General features: G+C 33.6%; 2 protein-coding genes across 3 annotated transcripts in view; one reads left to right on the plus strand and one right to left on the minus strand.

Annotated features, from left to right (window-relative positions):
• Positions 1 to 26,133, plus strand: part of LOC134845638 (lysine-specific demethylase 6A-like) — a 438,371-nt gene that overhangs the window by 389,266 nt on the left and 22,972 nt on the right. The gene's annotated exons all lie outside the window — the stretch shown is intronic.
• LOC134856804 (glutathione S-transferase Mu 6-like) lies at positions 1,504 to 2,527 on the minus strand. The gene has a single exon (XM_063873084.1). It carries the CDS (start codon positions 2,404 to 2,406, stop codon positions 1,732 to 1,734), a length of 675 nt encoding a protein of 224 aa, XP_063729154.1. The 5' UTR covers positions 2,407 to 2,527; the 3' UTR covers positions 1,504 to 1,731.

The following is a 26,133-nucleotide window of genomic DNA, read 5'->3' on the forward strand; positions in this document are numbered from 1 at the left end:
AATATTTTTTTCGATGTCTTGACCAAAAACAATGTGAGTGACTTTTTTCAAATGCTCGAGCAAAATAACCACTGGAAAATAAGTAAGATTTGAGCGGTTTGAGCGTTCTCAAATCAAGCAATATTTTTTTCGATGTCTTGGCCAAAAACAATGTGAGCGACTTTTTTCAAATGCTCGAGCAAAATAACCACTGGAAAAAATGTAAGATTTGAGCGGTTTGTTTTTAGACAATTACGCTCAAAATCTTGCTTCAAAATGAGCGGTTTTTGAACGGTTTATCTAAAAAAACCGCTCAAAAACCGCGCAAGGTTTGAACGGTTTATCTAAAAAAACCGCTCAAAAACCGCGCAAGGTTTGAACGGTTTTGAGCGGTTTATCTAAAAACGCGCACAAGATTTGAGCGGTTTTTTTTAGATAAACCGTTCAAAAATCGCTCAAACCGCTCATTTTGAAGCAAGATTTTGAGCGTAATTGTCTAAAAAAACCGCTGAAACCGCTCAAATGTTGCTTCAAATTAGGTGAAAAATCTCGACTCGGGAGGGGATGAAGATGAAAAGTACCCGGCAGACGTATCTGCTCAATCAACTGATATACCGGGCAGAACGACTGGCTTGACTGGCCTTGGTGAATCAAAAGAGAAGAAGCGTAGTCGTCCCGACCTAGCAGAGTCGATGAGACAGATAGAACCTCGGGAGCGAATGAGAGCTTCACAACATGGTGTCGGACTTCAATGACTACAGTCCGCCCACTGTATCGAAAAAAGGCTCGAGAGATATAAATTAAGCAATGCTCTCGAGTTTGCTTGTGTAAGAACTAGTATTGAAATCAACTCAGAAATGTTATTTTTCCTTGTTACTAGAGGTGCGTATTCATAGGTTCCAAAATGAAAAATCAGTCCCATAGGTTCCAAAATAAAAAAGCAGTCGCATAAGTTCCAAATCTTTCCAATTGGTCAAAAGACTACATTAGCCGAGTCTCGGTTTAAGGTCGCCGGTGGGCGCGCTACGCGCGCGTCGCCGCTTCGCGGCGATAACCGGCTCTAAATTTCGTATAGAGTCCTACCCTTTGGTGGCAAGCTCGCAACACGTTGGCGCGGCTGCGGCGGTCACTATTCTGCAGCTTGAGTTTATGCTGGTTGAACAGTTAACAATCAATCCATAAATTCGTTGGCTCAAATTTCAACCAATCAGAATTCAAGAAGATAAATTTTGGAACTTATGCGACTGATTTTTTATTTTGGAACCTATGAATATTGGAACCTATGGGAATTCACCGTTACTAGACGCTAAACACATCATTTTAGATATTATATAGCGGGTGGGGGAAGGCTAAAATTAGAAAAAACTCTAAAATTGTTTCATCAGTTTTTGTTTTTAAGTGTTTCCAAAAAACTGTTTAGAAGGTAGTCTGAAGGCTTAGTCTAAAGGCTTTGTCTTGATACAAGGAGGCTTACTGACTCTAATTTCGGCGAATGTGTACAAATTGTTAATTGTGTTTCAAAAATTGAGTTCTTGATAATTACAAATATGAATCGCAGCTCGTTGGGAACTAGAGCTAAAAGATCTAAATTACTTGAGCAAGTTCGAAAGTATCTTTTTTTAAGTTTTGAGCGCTTCAATGGAATTTTTCAAACGATTAAAACAAGATTATAATTTATAAACAGAAGATAGATTTCATCTTTGCTCGTAGTTTTTATATTCAGCATAGTTGTATTTCGTTAGAGTAACACCATCATTCGCTGCCACCTCCCCATTTAGCCATTGATGCATTAATTGGGAACTTTTTATATCTGTCGCTACTCAAATATTCAGCAATTCGTGGCAGTTCTGCGACCGCTGCTTTAAATTTTCTCAAGTTGGGGAAATTATCGAGACAAGTCGGCTCACACAGTTCGTTTATGTCCAAGAGATGCCACATGTAGAAATCTCCGACAAAAACGTTTTCCCCTGCCAACCATGTTTGTCTCCCGAGAACCTTTTCAAAATAACTCATATGGTCTGCAAAGTTCCGCATGCCCTGTTCTCCATAATACTCTGCCCTCTTAGTTTCATAGTCCTCGCCATAGCACATTATGGCCCACTCCACTCTGAGAAAGTGGATGTTATCCAGCACTTCTTCCTGTTTCGCCAGTTTCTGGATGTCTTCGGATCCAAACAGTCCATACTTTCGCCCAATGTACTTCAGTACAGTGAGAGTTTGTGCCACTTTGAAATCGCCATCGATTAAATAAGGCAGGTTGGGGTAGTCCATTCCAATTTCGAGTTTGTCCTTTGCGAACCATTCTTGGAAGTCTTCAATATGGTAATGGTAAGTCTTCTTCTCATAGCGAAGTCCGAGGTACTCGAGAACTAAATGCACTGGTTCTCCCAGCCCTCTAAGGGACCAATAACCAATAGTTAAAGACATCGTTTTGCTAACTAAATACTCCTTATCTTCACCCTATAAATTTAGCTGAAGTGGAAGCACAAAGTTTGGCTCAACTATCTTTATCAAACTTTGAAAGGCTAGTTGGTTATATCGAACTTGCCACAAGCGTAGCTTGAACAAAATGTAATTTTCAGACAGATATTACAAATAGGGCTAGAAGCACATCTAGTGCTAGAAAATGAAATGGTGGCCAGTCAATAAGCAGAATGGTCTAAAAGCAGAATTGGTCCAAAAGCAGAAAAACTGGAAAATTATAATTTTTTGAAGCTGATCGGTAAATCAAGTATAATCATAGTCAATTTTACTAAAGAAACTAATATTTTATGCGTAGTTTGAATAATTAATTCACGATCTTTTATTTATTCAATGAAAAAAGCATGACAAAAACATTCAATTCATGAATAATTTTTAACTTTTTTTTGTATTATTGACCATTCTAATTCTGATAATTATTTAATCAATTTGCCCGTAATATTCAGTATTAGTTAATACTTTTCTGTTTATCTGCTCTTGGACCCAATCTGCTCTTAGACCCTTTTGCTTATTGCTCCGCCTTCAAAAGAAACACATCCTCGTGGAGATCTGAATAAAGATATTTCTGAGAACTGGACTCAAAAGCAGCTTTTGACTGCTCCATTTAAGTTTTTCCATTTTCACTTAATTTTAATGTCTCTTAGAAAACGAGCATGCCACAATAGCTGCAACTAGTAGTACTGCTATATATACTATTTTCGCAAACTTCGATTGCAGCACTACACTATCAGAAATAGGATTTTTGATCACCTTGGTGCGTTAGTTCAACTCAATTAAGAATCAATCTGGAAGGCAACTGAAAACATCAAAATAAAGTATGGAAAATAGTTCTTTGAAAATGATGAACTTAATTTCGAGTTAAATTAGAGCCAAGACAAATGATCTCGAGAAAATTTGGAAAAAGTACAGCTTTTAAGTGGAGAACATAGCTTGTTTCTTTTGAGTTAACTGTTCACTAAAAAAATTAATTTTCTGTTTTTTTACTCAAAAGAAAAAAAACTTTGATAATGAAGTGAAAAATGCTTCCACCGACAAAAGAAAATTAAAATCAAAACGCTCCAAAATCGCCTTTAAGGTGATCTAAAAAACAGGGTGTTCCAAAATTTATGAGATTTTTGAAAAAGCTGTCATTTCTAACTGAATTGACGTGAGCACATGAAAATCTAACACATTATAGACGAGATGTGGACATTTTATGTAGATTAAAATTTTTAATTTCAAAAGATGTTGAAAATGTTTCCCGCCATTTTCTTGACATTTGATCATTACGTTTTGAATTAAAGCTGTAGCAGTTGAAATCTGATCCTGTGTGATCCCACGACAGAATTTTTCAACGCTTGTGATCAATTCGGCAGTGGTCCTGTGTTTTTCGAGATTAATTCCAGCACAAACATAACCCCAGAACAAGTAGTAGTCCAGGGTATTAAGGTCCGGGCTTTGAGCGGGCCATGGAATTTGGGAATGACGACTGATAATACGGTCACCAAAAACAGTCTGTAGAGACTGTAATATTGGAGGTATTGTATGGCATGTTGCGCCGTCTTGTTGGAACCAAAATCTCCTGATATCTCACCGGTGTTCCACAAGTTTCTTCGATATCACAAACGTTGCAACGTGCCCAAATCCGATCGTTTTGGCTGTTCGACTCTGGGTCCAAAACCCACCATTTTTCGTCACTCCAGAGAATCTTCCAGTGAAGTTTCGAGCCTGAGATAAAAACCACAAGCAAAATGTTTCTCGCATTTCGTAATAATTTTCTGTTAATTTATGCAGTTAGTTGACTTTGAATGGAACAAGCTTTAAGTCTCGCCTCAGAATTTGCCATGAACTGATTGAGGGTACATCAAGTGCCCTTGATGACTCTCGTAAACTTGATTTGAGGTTGTTTTTATAGTGTTTCGCAACTCTCGGATAATGATCAATTCATATCTTTGGTCGACCACTTCTATTCGTAACCTGTCCTAAAGGCCTGTCTTCAAACAGTTGCCATTCACGTTGAAAATCGGTCAAAGTGAACTTGCTTTTTTGCTTTCCCCAAATAGCATATGTTTCAAGAAATTTTCGCTTGACAGCAATTGCTGACATCCCTTTTGTAAACTGGAGGATAATGAATTTGCGCTGCTCATCACTGAATTTTATTTCCTTGATAAAATGAACGAGATTGCAGAAACTGGCGTGAACAATTCAATGAAGCATGATTGAAAATCAAGAAAAGGGCACAAAATTTTTTTGTGTTTCTCCAAATTGTTATTTGTTCACGTTTTCTCAAAGTTCCACATCTCATCTATCACCCTGCGAAAAGTCAGACTCATAGATCATTACAGTCAAAAATGACAGCCTTTTCAAAAGTGTCATAGGTTTTTGAACACCCTGTGGATGTTTTATTTTTCGTATTTATCCGCTTAAAATATCTCACAATGACTCGAAATGCAAAAAATTGAACCACTATAAACGAAACTGGTCATAAATACGTCCTAATAGCAAAAATTCTCTTTTACTTCAAGAAGTCGACCGCTTCGTTACCCAGCTCCAACACCGTCCTTTTTTCTGTTGTATGAATTCGTTTTTTAGCCAAATTTCATGAAATATTTTCTGATCATATTCAGTGAACAAGTACTAATTTTAAAAACCTGCACGAAAAATAGCTGTAAGACATTTTTAAGAAAGTTTTCGTTATGAATTGCGTTTTCTTTCACAAAGTTGATAAGACCAGCGAAACTATTTAAGGTGGGGAAGGACCTTGTACTCGTGATATTTTCCATGAATGTCAGGTAACAGACGTCAACGTCAGATGGGATGAGCTATGTAACAAAATTAAAAACTTTTATTCGTGATTATATTGTTGAAGAATTTTCAAAAATTTTTCTCAAGAGCTAGAAAAACAAGTCGAAAATTGTGCTCTTTAGATGCATTTAGTTTGAAGAGTCAATGTTCTTTTTAACTATGAGTTTGCTAATTTTTTGAACAACACTGGGAATTACTTCAACAGCTGGTCAAGCTATGATTAAATAGAAGACTTGTTAAGTTATTTGATCCAAAGATCGAAATGTATCTAGTTCTTGCACTGCAGCCGGTTCTACTTAATTTTTTTAATGAAACATCTAAAAAATTCTAGACTTGCTTCGCTTAAAATTTCTAAGACTGAAGCCAGTAACTGATCCCAGGGGCGAATTTAGGTGGGAGAAGGACGGGGTTTGGTAGTACCTTATGACACCCAGTTTTGGCCGACCAACCCTAATAATTTTCTACATACGCTGTTAATGGTCAAAAAAACACAATTTTCTGGTCAAAATTTTCGTAAAAGTGCCCAAGAATGGCATTTTTAACATGTTTTTTTTTGAAAATTTGCCGAATTTGCCAAATTTCTAAATAGGGTCTCTATAGTTTTCTGGTTAAAGTTTTTGAAAAATTTTTGATAAGTTTTTGATAAATTTTTGAAAATCTGCCCAATCATTGGCGTCTACAGAAAACCTTTAGGGCTAAAAAAATTCTGTCTTAAAATAGTAGATTATTGGGGTATTAAATAGTAGATTATTTAGACTTTTGGTGTTAATAGTATCTTCTGCTCTTGCAGCTCTAATGTTAAGATGTTGAAATGCAAAAATTTAGAAATCATTAGTGACCTATGCGCACCAAAACTTGAATTGTATTAAAATGCAGCAACAAAACCAATTTAAATGAAACTGATTGATTAAGATTGTCGGCTATCGTTGATCTCGCGAGCAATATTCAGGGAGGCAGCTGGATTTTTCTTGCTTACAATTATCCTTGATCTTTGGCGTTTTTCGTTATTTGACCATTGGCCGTGTTGACGATTTTCAAAACTTAATGACGCTGTGTTGCAATTCGAACCATTCTGTCGTTTTGTGGTGATAGATCTAGCACCAGTACTAATAGCCACGTTAGCGGTGGGAGTTCTCATCTGAGATATGAAACAAAACGACATTTTTCACAATGGACCATTTTGTGCAGGTCTCATTTGTACTACATGGAAAATTGTTTGTCCCAACCGCCACATGAGTCTGAAACGTGAGCCAAGTCACATTTCTTCGATAGAATTTCTGAGAATTAATTTAAACGTTTTTCCACATTTTGTGTATCGTCAGGATTAAATTTCTTTTTTACAATTTATAAGATCATAAAAATGACAAATATGTCCAAGTGTACCAATCAGACATTTTGACCCATCAAAATTATACAACTGTAATAACAAAAAACATCGCATAATGTTTAATAAAATTTTCCGTTAGTTTTGTAAAGTTTCGAGTTTTTTCTTTTACCTATTAACTTTTTCTTTAATTTTTATTTTTTCCTTCTTTCTTTTAATTTTTGGGGTTTCATTTTCTTTTTAAATCTGATATGTCAGTTTTTCAAAAGTATTACAGCCGTTACTATAAATGGAATAGAAACAAGACTGCTCGTATCAGGGCAAAGCCCTGAATTTTCCGACTGCCTTTTAAGGTTTATGGAGCAGTACTAACATTTAAAAATTCAATGAAATAAAACAAAACGAAAAATTTTTTTTCTAAAATTTGAAATTTTTTATGAAAATCATCCCCCCACACGCCATACAAACTACAAAAGGATAGATTTCGCTCCTTGTAACAAACCAATAGTGGCACATTGGCACGCTTCTTTAACCAAATTGGAACGATTTCTAAGACGGATTAACTCTCCGCTTACGCGTTAATAGCGCGAAATATATCGCGCGTTAATTGTCCCAAATTGGCCAAAATGGCAATCTTTAAACCCCCGTTACTTTACAAAAAATAATCACACGTGAAATAACGTTTCAAATTTGAGCTCAGTACAACAATACTTTTCGAATGATGTAAAAAAAATTCCGTCAAAAATGGCTAGTTAAAAAGTCGAAATTTGTCTGAAGAAAAAAAAACCCACCCCGAGCACAAATATTCCGTTACTTTCTTATCGAAAGTCGGAACAATTGCTGTGATTATTCATTGCATGTTAGTCTCCGAGGACTAGAGTTCATTGTTTAAAATTTTTCACACGGTCTGTCCTGTGCAGTGTATTTGTCATATTTCGAATTCTTTCGTTCTTTTAAAATGATTCAATCAGCTTTCTAGGACAAGTTTTAAAATGCTCATGTCTTCATTAAAAATCAAACAAGACTGCTCGTACCAGGGCGAAGCCCTGAAAACTCTGACTGCCTTGAAGGTTTATGGAGCAGTAATAACATTAAAAAATTGAATGTAATAAAAACAAAAAGAATTTTTTTTCTAAAATTTGAAATTTTTTAATGAAAATCATCTCCCCACACGCCATTTTAAATATAAAAGGATAGATTTCGCTCCTTGTAAGAAATCAGTTTGGCAAACAAGCTTCTTTCAATCAAATTAGAACGATGTCCAAGACGGATTAACTCTCTACTTACAAGTTAATAGCGCGAAATTGATGGCGCGTTAATTGTAACAAATTGGCCCAGTTTATTCAACCAAATGAAAAGTTTCTGTTGAGAAGAACACACGGGGCCCAGTTTCAGTTCCTTGTCTCAAAATCAATTGAGATAAACAATATGTACATGACCATAACTATCAATAAAGCAATTAATAACTTCGAATGGCTCAAATTCATAATTTGGTTTTTCTAATTGCGAGATCTGCCTAGAAATGCTGAGCCGAGAATTTGTGTTGATGCAAGTTTTAAGTAAAATCTATTTAGGTTCTCTTCGAAATTCTCTTTTTTCAATACAAAGTATCCTTTTTCCTCCTTTTTATCGTAGATTATATTGATTTGCTCAATTGATTGGATATTTTACTCTACACTTGATGTAATAAAACTTAAAATGAATCTATGCTCTCTCAAATGTGTAAATGCGTCAACTGTTTTGGTTGTGTATATGATGAGTATCTTATAACCAACATACAAAGGTTTGATACATGATTAATTTATAGACCTTGGACCTTAGCACAATTAAGTTTTTTAACGACTGACACGCTCGTTTAAGCAAGTCTCAGGTCTTACCCTCCAAGTTTTGAAAAAATTCAATTTTTAAAACAATGTATTGTCTGCAGAATTTGGTCTGGAGAAATTTAAAACCAAAAGAGCTCGTCAAGCTCAAAAAAAAACACAAATACGGATTACACACACAAAAATTTTGGATTACCATGTAATTTTCGCAAAACTCATTTAAAGATGAAATGAAATCTGAGAGAATTTTTGATAGAGATTCACATATAGCAGTTGCCATTTAAACGAATGGTTTTTGTTTGGAAAACGAATTTAAATGCAAAAATCAACATGTGCGAAAAATCCATTTTAAGAAACTCAATGCGAGATTTGGATCTAACTTCTGGTATGGTGTCAGTTTTATTTCTATTATTTATTTCAATTTTTGCATATTATTTAATTTTCTTTTTTCAATTTTTTTCGTTTGATCAGTGTATTTTTTTGTTCAAAAATCTCCAATCAGTGCAGTTTAGTTATCTTAATTTTGTAATTTTAGCTCTTTTAAGATAGTTCAACGATTTATAAGACTTTTTTTAAAATGCGTTACAATTAGTTTTTGCTTTCTTAAAGTTTTTTTTGTTAGTATCAACCAAATAAGAGATTCTTGATAAATTTTGTGCCAATAACATAGCTTTAGGGATTGAAACAGTTTACTATGTGCCAACCTGCGTTTAGACGCAAGAAGTCTCGAAAATTTGTCTTTCATTTTTTTCTCGAGTAGTCATGAAACTTCTGAAATTATAACTCATTTTCTCCCAAAAAACTCAAAAATCCAAGAACAAACATTTAGGAACGCTCATAGAAATTACTAAACTAAATGGGTTGAACACTTTACGCAACTTATTTGAATTTTTTTGTCTAGCATTGATTGCTGACTTCACGCTTCCCAAGGTTTCGTTGACTGAAACAGTTGCGAGCGCTTCAGTAGTCAAAAATAATTCCCTGTTATCATATTTGGCTCGAACTGTCCATCACTGAACCAAACGCTCATTTAATTTTTGATAATTCAGGCTTAACTTTGCACCTTTTTTCCCTTTACGTCAGGCGAAAAGTCTAGCAAGGAGTTTAATTTTCAGAATAAATTCTAGAGGAGGCAGTATTGAAAAATTAACAACAATTGCTACAAGGTCGATTTAACCCTTGAAAATACTTTTGCTTTACAATGCAGAACAGCGGGGTTCTGAAAACAACAATTTTTAAAAAGTTTGAGATTTGATTTTGGTTTTTCATTGGCTTTCAGTTGTCAAAACTTAGTGCATCATCACGGCAATGTTCTTCGTTGCAATTTGATGACAATTAAAAATTTTGTGGATAGTTTCTGTTTTTTGAAAACTCTTTATATTCTTCTAAACGTTTTAAAGACTCCTGATTTACAATTTTTATTAACAATTTTTCAAGTGGCAAAAAGGTCGCAGACTTCAAAAAAAAATAAGACAAGATATCCCTCGATAGATTGCAAATATATTAGTCCGATTCAAAAACCTTGTAGTTCAGTTAGTTTAAAAGCTTTAAAAAATGAATTGAATTTATCAAAAAAAAACAAAGTCAATCTTTCTAGAGCAAAAGAGCTATTTCCTACAATACGAGGTTGGTACCAAATCTGTCGTGAAGTTCAGACGCATAAAAACTCCAGTCTCTGGAGAAATTTTTCATAGACATTTCGGAAAAGCGGGAACTCTAGATAAATAAAATCAAAATTTAAAAAATAACCTTTTGCTTATGAATTGTTTCTAAAATTTAGTTGGGTCTTTTGATCAAACAAGGAAGTTTTCTGCGAAAAACGCGGATTTGAATTGGGTAAAATTTATTAAATTTACAGAAGGACATCTATTACACATGATTTTTTTTATAAAATCGTTGACATTTTTCAAAAAAATCGTTGGCATATTCTGCAGAGAGAGGCCTTAACTAATGTTTCAATCCACTCCATACCTCTCTATATGGTTAAAAGGGCGAGAATATGAAACACTTTGTAATAAGAAGAAAAGAAAAAATTTTTTTTTATTCAATCGAACAAAAGCTTCTGTTGGGAAGAACACATGTTGTTACAATTGAAAAAAAGAACAAAGGAGTTCAAAACTAACTAAATTTTTGTTTGAAACATGAACAAATCTGTTATTTTGCTGTTGTTTTCAAGTTTCAAATAACATTCTAATAAAATTCTATCTTTTTTTGAACTAAATATTTTAATGAAAAATTTTGAAATTTCTACAGCTCATACTGCACAAAAAGCCCAATTCAATTTATCTTCTTATAAAATTGAGATAAACACTGTATACAGAACCAATAATTGGTATTTGTCTTATGCTCAGATTCATAATAGAAGTTTTAACCTTTTCGAAATCTGTTTAGAAATAGAGACAGAGTCTGAATGGATACAAGTTTTTGATTAAACCCTAGATACTGCAACACTGTGTATCTTTTGTCCTCATTTAGTTTATAAGTTATATTAAATTGGTCGACTGATTGAATACTTCTCCGCTTAATGTTGTAGTAATAATAAAATTATATGCTTGTTGAAGATTGTAGATGCATCAAATGTTTGTAATATGTAAAGATACTTTTCTATTCTCTGCAAAAAAATAGTCAGAAAAAATAGTCAAAGAACCAAAATCGTCTTGACTAGACACAACTTAATCTTCGGGTTTTTTAGTAAAATTCAACGGAAACTGAAAAAAAAAACTTTTGATTGAACTTTGGAAGGAGCTTCACTCATAGCACATAGCAGTTGCCATCTAAAATAAACACTTTTTAGGAACCTGGATGTATATAGGACAATCAAAGCCTGGAAAAAGCCCTCTAAGGGAGTTCAAGATAAGATTTTTCGTTTTTTCACTTTTACTTTGTATAAAGTCAGGATTTATCAAACTACTTACTTCATTTTATGCTGAATAAGGAAACCATAATTATCTTTTTTCTTCCTTTAATCAGTTTTTCTAATTTCAAAATTGTACTCAATAAATTGTAATTTGGCAGTCCCACTCATCTTGGAATTTTGAAAAAGCATAGACTTTAAAGGACTCAAAGAACCCCACAAAAAACAAAAATTTTCGAAACGTGTTTTCAAATGTTCAAGACAAATCAATTAGGTCAAATCCAAGAGCTACATCATGCCTTTTGTGATGAAAAAGAAGAAGCAATCTCGGCTATCCGAAACACTAATATTTACGGTGCTGGAATCCACGACTCGATCCTATACTGGAACTCTGACAAAAAGCCAACTATGAATCAGGATTTTTTCAACGGCAAAAATTGTATAAAAAACAGCTCAACTAGAAAACGAGCCTGCCTGACAACCAAATTCAACCTAGATTCACATTTGTTTGTTCTCTGCAAAAAAAAATTCAGCCATGAAATAAATTTGTTTTGATAATTACAGTCTAAAAAATTCAATTAATTTTTGAGAATAAAAATGCCTTCTTAAAAATACAATGTACAACGAATTTTGTGTTTAGTAGTCTTTTCGTTTGTTTTGTAAGTATATCATTACTCTTTTCAAACAAATTTTTCCTTAAGATTTTTTAAACATTGTTTTTTTTTTTAAAAAAAAGAGAAACAAAATGCATTAAAACTAAATTCATGACACATCAATCAAAATTAATTACCGATTGATTTTTCAATGTTTATGAGAAATTACTCAAAAGATCTAACTGACTTCAACATTTTAATTTATTCAACTTTTGTTCATTTGGATAAGTGACTGTTTAAAATGTGATGTAATTGTCAAAGATTAGTATTTTTTGTTAAATAAAGCCAAACTTTAACAATTTGTATAAAGTTTTCTAATTTTTCCATTGCATTTGTACTTTTAATTTATTGTTTTAAAAATTAAATTATAAAATTTATTTCAGATCTGGCTAGTAGTTAAAAATTTTGGGCTAAGGAAAAAAAACCAGTTTAGAGTTATGATTCGAATAACTGCGACTCCAAAAAAGTTAAATATGGTTAAAAAAATTCTTGAGTGATTTTCAAAACACCAAAACAAAATATTTGTTCAACATTGCTGCTTTTTCTAAAATTGTTTTAGAAATTTTTCAAATACAAAAATTGAGTCCATCAAAAGCTTTTACAGTTTCTGAAATAGACATTCACCGGGCACTAAAATTACTTTCTACAAAAGAATAAAAAATTGGTGCATGATACAAAACTGGTGCGTGATTGGTGAATCAATCAATAGATAACAAACCAATGGAAACTACGGCTCTTTTTCCTTTTTCCCCCCACCTGCAAATTTTTATATTTGAAGTTACTGTTCACTTTGTCCGATTGTCATGAAAATTGGCATGTAGACTAATTAGGACATGACAAACATATTTGGTCTCCATAATTAGTCTTGTAAGACCCTCGTTAGACCATAAAATTCATGTTTGAGTGAGGTGGGGGGGGGGGGGGGGGAGGGGAAGGAAAAAGAGCCGATACTACTTCAAAAAAATTAAACATAAAGCTTTTTTTTCGATTACTGTTTTGAATTTGGTCTGATATTGATTATCCAAAGTAAGACCGTTTGTTGTTGTATATGCTGCATTTTACCAAAAGAAAAATTGAAGGTGTGACTTTTGGCACTCACATCCTTCTCTCACTACTCGCCAAATGAGCAAATCAAAAAGTTTTCATTTAAAATCTGACGTAGCAAAAGCCTTAATCTTGAAGTCAGCTAATTAACCTACTTAATTTTTTTCAAACTGATTGGTTAATTTTGAAATTTTATGCACATTGATTTTACTTTCATCAAAATATTTTTAAAATAATGATTTCTTTCTAAGTGATTCACTCTGACTGGTTAAAATCGAAAATGATTTTAAAATCTATCAAACGCTTGCTGAACCTGATTGACTGATATCAAAATTAATGAAAGCTTAAAATTCCGTGGAGAAAGATTGAACTCTGATTGATTGGTGTAGTTAGCTTACCTTAAATGGGCTTAATTTTACTCTTATTAGTTTTTGCTTTTCAAATCATTCGATTATGACAACTAAGTTAAGTATGAAGTACTATACTCATAGAGTAATTTCAGATAAAGTACACCGACTGCTCGTCACGCTACGTTATTATCGGCCGGAGAGAATCGTGCAATTTCTTAGTCTAATACAGCTCTTAATCGTACTCTTAGATCTCCTAGTCTCAATAGATCTAGTGTACAACGGTTTGCGCGAGTTAGTTCCAGAATGAGAACAACTGTATCCTAAGTTTTATTCAAATTGTTCTGGTGTTGAAACTACAAGTAATTTCAACACTTTACAAATAAATAGGTTGTTAGTTTGATGGAGTATGATTGGCTAGTATATAATAATTTATAGAGATAAAATATCATTATAATAACCAATGATAAATACTAGTTTAGATCTGGTTCCACCCATCCGGGGTTTAGAGAGTTTTAGGTTTTCAATGTTCTTTATTGCAGTGGAGGATAGATGGTGGTGTTTTTCTTTAGAGGTTGAGAGCAAAGTCTTTTTTCTGGTTTGGAAGAAGAGTTGTCATCACGATCGTTTCGGGAGATTGTATCATGGTTCTGATCAGTTGTGATGAGTGTTGATCTGTTAGATAGGAACATTGCTATTCTCAATCTCGTCTGGGAACGGCATGCAGTTCGGCTTTAGATGCAGTGCCTGGTGACTAGGGTCTGTACGTATACTTGAACATCGAGATGGCCATTGTTCTGCTTGCAATGGGTTTCCTTTGCTGCGATGCCGAGTCGTACTTCAAATCCATTGAGTGTAGTGATTGTAGGCAGCATCTCAAGTGGGTTTTGCCATTCCGTAGTTGGAGTGTGATTGGGTTGTCAAGTTCCTTGCTGCTCGTCTTTGGGCTGTATATTATCTATATATTGCATTGTATTATTTACATATATAAATCTTTGTTAATCTTGTTTTTTTAGTCATGATCTTGTATTAGTTTTGATCGCAAAAGCGTTATTATTTAGTTCGGTTATTTTATAGAGCTACTCAAAATTGAGTAACTCCCGTCAAAAATATTCGAATAACTGCGACTACAAAATAGTTGACAATGGTTAAAAAATTCTTGAGTGATTTTCAAAACACCAAAACAAAATATTTGTTCAACATTGCTGTTTTTTTCAAAATTGTTTCAGAAATTTTTCAAATACAAAAATTGAATCCATCAAAAGCTTTTGCACATTCTGAAACAGACATTCACCGGGCACTAAAATTACGTGATTGGTGAATCAATCAATAGATAATAAACCAATGGAAACTACGGCTCTTTTTCCTTTTCCCCCCACCTGCAAATTTTTATATTTGAAGTTACTGTTCACTTTGTCCGATTGTCATGAAAATTGGCATGTAGACTAATTAAGACATGACAAACATATTTGTTCTTCATAATTAACCTTGTAAGACCGCTCGTTAGACCATAAAATTCATGTTTGTGTGAGGTGGGGGGGGGAAGGAAAACAAGCCGAAACTACTTCAAAAAAATTAAACATAAAGCTTTTTTTTCGATTACTGTTTTGAATTTGATGCTGATATCGATTATCCAAAGTAAGACCATTTGTTGTTGTATATGCTGCATTTTACCAAAAGAAAAATTGAAGGTGTGACTTTTGGCACTCACATCCTTCTCTCACTACTCGTCAAATGAGCAAATCAAAAAGTTTTCATTTAAAATCTGACGTAGCAAAAGCCTTAATCTTGAAGTCAGCTAATTAACCTACTTAATTTTTTTCAAACTGATGGGTTAATTTTGAAATTTTATGCACGTTGATTTTACTTTCATCAAAATATTTTTAAAATAATGATTTTTTTCTAAGTTAAAATCGAAAATGATTTTAAAATCTATCAAACGCTTGCTGAACCTGATTGACTGATATCAAAATTAATGAAAGCTTAAAATTCCGTGGAGAAAGATTGAACTCTGATTGATTGGCGTAGTTAGCTTACCTTAAATGGGCTTAATTTTACTCTTTTAGTTTTTGCTTTTCAAATCATTCGATTAGGACAACTAAGTTAAGTATGAAGTACTATACTCATAGAGTAATTTCAGATAAATTACACCGACTGCTCGTCACGCTACGTTATTATCGGCCGGAGAGACTCGTGCAATTTCTTAGTCTAATACAGCTCTTAATCGTACTCTTAGATCTCCTAGTTTCAATAGATCTAGTGTACAACGGTTTGCGCGAGTTAGTTCCAGAATGAGAACAACTGTATCCTAAGTTTTATTCAAATTGTTCTGTTGTTGAAACTACAAGTAGTTTCAACACTTTACAATTAAATAGGTTGTTAGTTTGATGGAGTATGATTGGCTAGTATATAATAATTTATAGAGATAAAATATCATTATAATAACCAATGATAAAAACTAGTTTAGATCTGGTTCCATTCCACCCATCCGGGGTTTAGAGAGGTTTAGGTTTTCAATGTTCTTTATTGCAGTGGAGGATAGATGGTGGTGTTTTTCTTTAGAGGTTGCGAGCATATTCTTTTTTCTGGTTTGGAAGAAGAGTTGTCATCACGATCGTTTCGGGAGATTGTATCATGATTCTGATCAGTTGTGATGAGTGTTGATCTGTTAGATAGGAACATTGCTATTCTAAATCTTGCCTGGGAACGGCATGCAGTTCGGCTTTGGATGCAGTGCCTGGTGACTAGGATCTGTACGTATACTTGAACATCGAGATGGCCATTGTTCTGCTTGCAATGGGTTTCCTTTGCTGCGATGCCGAGTCGTACTTCCAATCCATTGAGTGTAGTGATTGTAGGCAGCATCTCAGGTGGGTTTTGCCATTCCGTAGTTGGAGTGTGATTGGGTTGTCAAGTTCCTTGCTGCTCCTCTTTGGGCTGTATATTATCTATATATTGCATTGTATTATTTACATATATAAATCTTTGTTAATCTTGTTTTTTAGTCATGATCTTGTATTAGTTTTGATCGCAAAAGCGTTATTATTTACTTCGGTTATTTTTAAGAGCTACTCAAAGTTGACTAACTCCCGTCAAAAATAGTGTCGTGGTTGTCACAAAGCGTGGATGTAACACGGTGGGTGAGGCCGGCTATAGAGCATGATCAGGACGTCCTCTTCTGGTAGGTTAGGCCAGAAGTGAGGGTATAATTTCGTGCTCTCTTTTTGGAGGGTCCTGTTTTAATTCAATTTTTCATGCTATTTTTTATCATTAGTGCTTTCTTTCGTTTTCTTAAATATGTATTTTTCTCTAAAATTAAATTGTTTGTTTTGGGTTCGTCTTTTGACTTTTTAGTGTTTTGTTCTTTTGTGATCAGACTTGAAAGTAGTCTTCGAAAGAATAATTTATCTAGTTCTAAGCTAGTGTTAGTCCAGTTTGGGTACCGTGGATATTCTTTTATTGGTCATGCTGTTAGGTTGTGGTTTGCGGTGTTTAGTAAGCTTGCGTTGACTAGTTTGGATTATTATATAATTCCTTTCCAACCAGGTTAAAGGAAAGTTTGAAACATGTTATAACTTGTTAGAGTTGTTATCAGTGAAAGTTAACACTCAAATTCATTATTTTAAACCATTATTCGTGGGCGAGCTGTGCGATTGTGGATAGAAGCGTCTTATAAAGCGGTTAGTGTTATTTTAACTTGTAGGCAGTTTTCATTACTAACTACTTTTGAAATTATAATTTTAATGCTTGATTTGGGGGTTGAAATTATCAATTTATTTTCAATTGTGAGAATATTTACTGCATGGGGAAAAAGAATTTATATATTAACTTATAGCTTAGTACGGGAGAACTTTACTGCTTCATTTATTGAATGGTTAATACAAATTTATGATTCCAGAAAAATGTTTTCTGTTTTTTATTTCGTTTTTCTTTTTTGTAGATGATTGATGATCGTGCTTGTGAAGGTTATAGAAAAAGGGAAACATTTATAAAGAATAGTTAGTTTTGTCCGAATTTATTAGTAAATTATTTAATTCAAATTACCTATTCGTCGGTGAAGAATCCGTGGGGGAAAACGTCGTCGATGATCTCTGATGATGTTAGTAATCTAGCTAAAAAACGGATGATTTAATTAGTCTGAAGAGGTGGCCAAAGGATTTTGAGTGCTTTAATGATGTTGTGCTCTTCAGTGCTAGGTGAGAGATCATAAGGTGTGTTTTGAATGAGGTTATAAAGTTTATGATTATATCTGGTGTTATGGATGAATTCTAGGATCGGGATTTCAACGGGCTGTAGGAACTCGTGTGGGACTATTAGTGGTCGGGATTCGTCTACGTTGAAGATTTTAGTTAAGGGACACAATGTACACATCTGGATGATGGGATCATAATTTTGGAGGATGCCTTGTAGGTTAGTATCTTTAATACAATAAGTGAAGTTAAGGAAAAATGGTGAGGTATATTTGGAGTTGATGTATTGATATCTGTGGTAAATTTGTCTTGCTGGTGTATTTTGAGTGTAATGATGTTTGATAAATTTATAGTAGGTGTATTCGGAACATGAAGTCGTATGAACAGTGCAAATCACGTTCTTTGGGTGTACGGAAATGAAAGGTTACTGAAAAGTGGTTAAATTTAATAAAGTATGAATCATAAGCTTGAATATCACGAATTGCTGTTGAAATAACTTGGTCGTGTTTTTTATCTAGGGTGTTGAGGGTGAAATAATATGGTGTTCTAATGAACAAATATTCTGTAAATTGCGGGTTAGCATATTTGTCGTCATTCAGTGGTCGTCATTCAGTTGTCGTCATTCAGTGGTCGTCATTCAGTGGTCGATATTTGTCGTCATTCATGATCGCAGTGGTCGATAGAATATTCGTTAGCTTTTGGTGCGGTCAGTTTGGTGAGTGATTGTTGGTATCTTATATGTGTGATTTTTTTTTGGAATTAGTGATGTTGTTAAAAGGTAGAGTTGAGTGCTGCATTGTTCGTTGTCATGAGGGGTGTTATATAATGGTAGTGATAGTGGATTAGTAAAGTGAAAGCATGATGTCTATGAGAGTGTAGGGTACAATACGTGCTCATTTACATAATTTGGTGTTTCGTCATTGGGATCTGAATGAAAGTTTGTGTAATGGGGGAAAAAGGGTAAACATATTTGGAGAAATTCTTTTGTGGTAGTGTGAAGTGGATGATTAACAAAAGTTGTGGATGTTGTGAAAAGTTAGTGTTTGAGGGTTCTGTACTTGTTGTTGAAGTGTGATGAAATTGTCAAGCTCTTTGGATATTTGCGTATGTACAGAGCTGTTGTTGTCGGAAAGGTCACTGGTTAAGGGAAATGTTGGGGTGAAATCGAAGATGGAGTGGAAGGGGGTTCAATTTTGATTTGGGAGTGGAGAGGTTGAAAGGGAGGTCGGGAAAACGTAGATGCGCTGGGTTCGGAGTTTTCAAATTCGTGGGGGTTTCAAGATCGGATTTATTAAACTGGGAAATAGTGTTGTATACAGTAGTGTTTGAATCCATGCTGAATGAAGTGTTATCATGAGTCAATTGATGTGGGGGGAAAGCAAAAAGTGGGATAATGGAGAGGTTGCTTTGAAGGTTGGCTGGGTAGGAAATGGAAATTGAGCGGTGGAGTGATCCAATTTGGCGGCTGATCGTGGGTTAAAAAAATTGTTCTGAGAACGAAAATTAGTGGTATGTGGTTATTCAATAATTTCTTCGTATGTGTCATCTATGTTAGGTTGTTGGGTTATGATGTGTTGAATTGGGCTTTGTGGATAGTTAGATCTTGAAGATATGAGGTTTGTCAGAGCTATTGTTCTGAAATTTAGTGGTACGAATGATAGGGGATGGTTATGGTTAGGTTTTTTTAATTGTGGTGCTGTAGGCGTTGTAGTCGCATTGTTTTGTGAATCGTCAAATGTATTCGGTGTTGTTGATACTTTTGTGTTGTATTTTTTTATTTGAGCGTCTAAAATCATTTTATTTATCGATGTAGAGATTATTCCAAAAAATTCTGCAAAAATTGTGCGTGCTACGCTTGCTTGTTTGTTTACTTTTGTGGGTATTGCGCATATATTGTAGGTTTTTTTAGTAGAGAGAAAAGAAATCCAAGAAAGTTAAACAATGCGCATAATATAGTCAGTCTTTCTAAGATGTAGTAGGGCCATCCTAGAAATTCAAGATGTTCGTTTTTCAAATTTACAAAACTAAAAATACTTATTGGTGGTATATCTTGTGGTCTGTATTTTCCGCCAATTAAGTAAATGTAATCTTTTATATCTTTAAAATGTCCGCTGTAGTCTAGTTCGTAGATGTCTGAATAGCCTGTTGTTTTTGCAAGTTTGCGTAGGTGTTGATCTATGGACTGTCTTTGTATAGTGTCCTTTTTCGAGAGTAATTCTTGAAACTGTGGTGTTGTATGTGATGTTGAATGTCGGATTTAGAGTATATGCCGATCGATTGTAAATCGATATTTGGATTGCGGGCAATGGCTCTAATGCTTTCTGGTGAAAACTTTCTTAGTAGTTGCATAAGGGTAGGTAATGGTGTGAAAAGGTAGTATTTAGTACTTATCTTCGTCAGGGTTTAATTTTACTACATTTTGGCTGTTTTCTGATCCACACGGGACTGCTGTATCCCAAAAATAAGTTGTTCGGGAGAGTGTATCAACAAAATGTAGTTTAATTTTATAGAATATAGAGATTCTTCTATAGCATCTTTTGTCTTCAAAATCATATAGGGGTGATACTTTTTTTTGGTAAAAGTGTAATACCATAGTATGTTTCCTTCGTAGTCAATAAACAATTTGATCTATTACCGGATAATAAATATCGTGCATAAGGAATTTAGAACTGCTAGTGCTAGTGATTGTAGAGTTTGTGTTCTTTCAAGTTCGCATATATGATGTTTCAAGTTCTGTTAAAGACTTTTCTTTAAAATATCTACTAATTGTATAGTCCAAATTCATGTCTAGGTGTATGTCATAGTGAATTGCGCCAAAATGAGTGTTATTCATTAGTGATAGTTCTTGTAAATGTGTACTATCTTTGTCTTGTAGTTTTATTTTTCCACCAATGTTTCCTGAGTTTTTAAGAGGTTTACTGAGGTGTCTGAATTTTGGTCACTGGTTGAGTGATGCGTTGCCATTGTATGTATGATTAATTTTCCTGTATTCATAACAAAACCTTGTTCGTATTTAACAAGAATTGCTGATTACTGTGTCTTATAAAGTGGTTTGGTGTATTTACGAGCAAGTTTTGTTTCTGGGTAAACTTGGAAGAGAGTCAAATTATTTTCTTTATTATGAATGTTTTTAAATTTAAAATTATAGTGTCTGAGTTGATTGGGGTTTACATGGTGAAATTTTATCATTCTATTGTGTATTTTTGCTACGTGAAATGTGATACAAGTGTCTTCAGCGAACCAAACAACTGTTACTTGTGTTCGTGTAGTAAGATCGCAGTATCCTTGATCGTTTTTGCAAAAGAGTCTGATTACTTGATAATTTATAGTGTCGTCTTCTAAATTTCGAGTTCATTGTACTTTTTCAATTTGTTTTTTTCCAATCAAAAAACACTTTTTCTTGGTATCCTTTATTTTTAGTGTCTGCTTTGCAATTTGAGGGGTTGTTTACTTCAATGTGTGGTATCCAATTTTATCATGGAGATCTTAAATTATACTTCCATGTGCTCCGTGGAATGGAAATTTGACATCTAGTTTTATATGACCTTGGTATCTTTGAAGTTCAGCTTGATGTGCTGAGTCTGAAAAAACTTGACAATTTACTAATTTCCTGTTTGTGCCTTTGTTTGATGTGATTTTTAATCGTTCAAGTTCATTTTTACAATCATCAGGGCTGAGATGTAATAGTCTTTCGATATTAATTTGGTAAAAAGATTCATGATCTGGTCTATTTTTATTTCTGTTTGAGACTTGGGATCAAATTACCTTCATTTCGAAAATGTTGCTGGGAATTTGTATCCTGTTAGTGTTGTAGCTCGTGCTTTTGAGTAAAGAGTAGCTCTTATATTTGTTGTTTTGATTAATTGTGGTTCGGATTCGCATTGAGTTACTTGGTTTATTGCATATTTATGTAATGTCTTTGTTCATTTTCTTCACGGTCATAGTGTGTGACTAGTACATCCTGGGGTCCTGCTCGATGGGAAGGATAATTATGATTGGATTTTGAAAAATTTATAAAGAGAAGGGATTGAAAAATTAGTATCTTTAGAAGATACATGTGTATGATAGTCCTGAGTATGGATTATAGAAAATTATAAATCCAAATGTCTTTTTCGTGTATCTGTCGTATTTGTAGATGATTTCTGAGGTAAAAAATGGGGGAGGTAAAGATTGAGCTGTTATATTTGGGGGAGGGGGCAGGAATAAGGGATGGTAAATTCTTTGTGAATATCTTGTCGGTATTGTAATCTGTTTAGTGCCCAATTGTGTAATCTGTTACTTTCGTGATTTTGACCAAAAAATGGAGGGGGTGCTACGAATGTATTCCAGTCCAATCGTAGATGTATGTTATTGATTGAAGTTTCTCTATATCTAGCGTCGAGATTTGTAAAAAAAAATTGTAGAAAATGGTGTTTCTAAAATTTGAGTTAAAGAAGGGGTTGAATGGAGTGAAAGAGTTTCGGTTAGTGACAAAATTGTTTCAGATGAACTGTCTATTGGATCATTTACCAAATTTAGTTCACCTGAGTAAAAGCTTGTGTCATCCAAAATGGGAAATGTTTTGTAGTAGCTGGGGGATTAAAAGGATTTTCTCTCATTTGTTCAGATGTAGGGGTTGAACTTAAATAATCTGATGGGATGTTTGATGTGTTTGGTTGTGATGTAGTCTGGGGAGTATTTGAAATTTGACTTGTACTACTGGAAAAGTCTATAGGGTTTGTTATTGATGAATGAGGTATGTTGAATTGAACTCTGGGGGTTTGCAATTTTCTATTTTGTCTTATATGTATTATTTGTCTATTTATTTCGAGCGTGTTTTGATTTTGGCTTTGGTGTCTTGTTCTATTAAGATCTTGTTGTAGAGGGGGTATATATTATATACTGGTTCGTATTGTCTTTCCTCAAATGTGTATGGATTGTCTTGAAAAGAGATGCGTGTTGATGATTTATTTGTTTGACTATTTGTTGGTGTTGTTGGAGGTTCTTGGGATGCTGTTTGCGGGGAGTGGTGTGGGGGTTGTTGATTAGCAATTTTGGAAAATTGTTTTAGAGATTATTTGTTTATGAAGAAGTTTTATGTTTATTATAATATTCTTCACTGAAAAGGATTAAAAGTATCATTGCTTATGCCAACGTTACAATAGCCTTTTTTATACATTTGCATACTGTCATTATCAAGGATCATGGATTAACAAGTTCTACTGAATAGATGTTGGAACATTTAGATAGTTATTTGAAATATCGTACCCGAGGAGGTGGTCAAGGATTTTGGAAAAATTAACGTAGGTTTGGGCTAAGGAGTAGAAAATGGTGAAAAAATTGCAAAAAATTATCAAGAGGAGGATGAATATTTCAAGGATATCGGATACTAAAATTATACAAAGTTTGAAAAATTTTGAAAGGAATGAAAAAAGGTTTGAAAGAATATTTTGAAAACTGTTGACTGTTCGACAAAGAAGCATTTGAAGGAATGAATTGTTCCGCCGAATTATTTAGGCTTTATTTTTTTAGGCTTTATTTTTTGAGTGTGGTCGGATTTTTTATTGGTTTTTTGACAAGTGGGTTGAATTTCGGCAATTTTTGGTGAAGAGAGGTTCTGAAGACTCCTAAGGGTCTTCCTAGTTTTGTTGTAATATATTGGATGATTGGGGTATCTGAGAGATATTCGTACTTTAGGCTAAATGATCATGTTCATTTTGTTCTTTAGGCTAATTTAATACTTTTGCTTGAGGGGGTTTTTGGCTCTAAGTGGGACAAAACTGTTGATTTTTGTTCTACTTGTTAGAGAAGGGTTGTAATAATGAGATTTTGTTTATTTCAGGTGTCAATGTTTAGCGGTTTGCTTATTTTTGATCTTTAGTTATAGTTAGAGATTTGCTTGAAGGTGGTTATTTGTCGGCTAAAGAAGTCGTGTCAAAAATGAGGTGATGATTTGGAAAGGGTTCTTATTGGCTGAAATTGAACTAGTTTGTTCAAGTGCTTCTCATCATGAATTTTGAGAAAAATTTCGCCTAATGAAAAGATCTTTCACGAAGTGAAAGTTGTAATTAATTTTAAAGTGGTTTCTGAAATTCAACTTTCTTTAAAATTTTAGATTGTGGAATGAATGTTTTATAATCTTTTCGTGGCTGATTTTGAAGACCTGGCTGATTTTCTATGTGGAAATTTTTCTTTTTGTTCTTGTGGTTGAGTTTTTTTCTGTTTGTGGTATCTTTCTGTTATCTAAATTTTTAGGTAATTGATTGTTAAATTCTTTATTATTTCTTTCTAATGGTTTTTGGATAGAATTCAAATGAGTAATTTGATTTTGTTTGTCATCGGAGTAATTGTGGGTAACTTTGAGTCCTGTAAAGGAGAATATTTGGCTGAAATTGAACTAGTTTGTTCAAGTGCTTCTCATCATGAATTTTGAGAAAAAGTTCGTCTAATGAAAAGATCTTTTACGAAGTGAAAGTTGTAATTAATTTTAAAGTGGTTTCTGAAATTCAACTTTCGTTAAAATTTTTCATTGTGGAATGAATGTTTTATGATCTTTTCGTGGCTGATTTTGAAGACGTGATGATTTTCTATGTGGAAATTTTTCTTTTTGTTCTTGTGGTTGAGTTTTTTTTCTGTTTGTGGTATCTTTCTGTTATCTAAATTTTTAGGTAATTGATTGTTAAATTCTTTATTATTTCTTTCTAATGGTTTTTGGATAGAATTCAAATGAGTAATTTGATTTTGTTTGTCATCGGAGTAATTGTGGGTAACTTTGAGTAATTAATTTTAAAGTGGTTTCTGAAATTCAACTTTCTTTAAAATTTTTCATTGTGGAATGAATGTTTTATGATCTTTTCGTGGCTGATTTTGAAGTCGTGATGATTTTCTATGTGGATATTTTTCTTTTTGTTCTTGTAGTTGAATTTTTTCTTTCTGTTTGTGCTATCTTTCTGTTATCTAAATTTTTAGCTAATTGATTGTTAAATTCTTTTTTATTTCTTTCTAATGGTTTTTGGATAGAATTCAAATGAGTAATTTGATTTTGTTTGTCATCGGAGTAATTGTGGGTAACTTTGAGTCCTGTAAAGGAGTATAATTGGGTTAGTTAGCAACGAGCGTACTCTTTTGGGTAATAGGGTAAAAGATTGTTTTTGTGTTGAACAATTTCTTCTTTGTTTTGTTCTATAAGTTGTATGTTACAGCAGTGGGTTTATCAACTATTTGATATGGTCCTTCTCAGAGTAATTGTTTTTTTATAGAAATTCCTTTTTGTGTTGTAAAGTTTGGAATTAAAACTATGTTCCAATTTTTAAATTTTTTGTTCCTTTCTGATAGATTTCATTGTGTTTTTAGCTCTGTTTAAAATCCACTCGGTGTGTGTAACGGAAGCTAATTTTAAAATTTGTGGGTGATGGAAGTGATTTTGATTGTGGGTATGTTGTGGTAGGTTAAAGCATATTGAATCTTCATTGGGTTGACAATAACCTTTTGTATTTTTTGAATAGTTTGGTGTGAAGATTCATGGTTTTCGTGGTTTTTGGTTGAAAACCATTTCATAGGGTGACAGTCCTGAAGTTTATAATTTGTGAATTATAAGATTAGGGGAATAGCTTTACATCTGTTGACCATTCAGTATATCGTGGGTCATTTCCGTTAATGATACATCTAAGATATTCTTGTAATGAACAGTTCAAGCCTTCGACTAATCCATTAGTCCAGGATGCATGAGATGTTCGTGGTTTGTGTTTAATGTTATATAAGTGGCATAGTGTGATGATTTCTTTGTTTTTAAATTCAGTGCCATTGTCTGTAACAAGGATTTCGGGTAATCCGAATTTTGCTATCCAGTTTTCATAGAGTGTTGCATATGCGTAATAAGCTTTACAATGGGGTGCTGGATTAAGTATTACGTAGTGTGTAAATGCATCGACTATGACCATTATAAATGAGTTTTCTTCTGAGGATGGTGATATTGGTTGAATAAAAATTGGTGGTCTTCGTGGTTTTTGGGAGCAATATGTTTTCAATTTCTGATTTTGATAGAGGTATTGTGTCTAGAGGGTCATGGAGTTTAAAAACGTGGTTTATTGTATCCTAGCTCTAAAGTAGTAGTTAACTAAGTTTTTCTGTAATTTCTCAAACAAATACTGCAAATTCCTTGATATACTTCAAATATTGTTTTTTTATGATCCTGAGTGTCCTTTAGTGTGTAATGAATGTGAAGCATGAAAAGCTATAAACATCATACTTAAATGTAGACCAGGTACTTTAAGATCAGGTGTTTGGTATTCTAAAACATCCGTATGTTCGTTGATAGATGTATTATTAAATTTTTGAAATTTCTAAGGAGGTTTTTATTTCCTAGAATGGTAATTTCGGCTTTAATTGGTTTGGTTTTGTTTTTGTGCCAAGGTTTTAATTGTCTAATGACTGGGTCAAGATTTTTGATTTTTCTGTAATAAATCGAGTGTGATTTTTTCTGTTTTTGGGAGCAATATGTTTTCAATTTCTGATTTTGATAGAGGTATTGTGTCTAGAGGGTCATGGAGTTTAAAAACGTGGTTTATTGTATATTTTGAGTCATTATTTGGTGGGGCTGATAAAAGTATTTTATCAGTTAGGTTTTCTCCTTCTATTATTTGATTTTTGTTTAATTTTATGATTTTTGTTAGATA

The sequence above is a fragment of the Symsagittifera roscoffensis genome, chromosome 1, assembly GCF_963678635.1.
Source record: "Symsagittifera roscoffensis chromosome 1, txSymRosc1.1, whole genome shotgun sequence".
Taxonomy (NCBI): Eukaryota; Metazoa; Xenacoelomorpha; order Acoela; family Convolutidae; genus Symsagittifera; species Symsagittifera roscoffensis.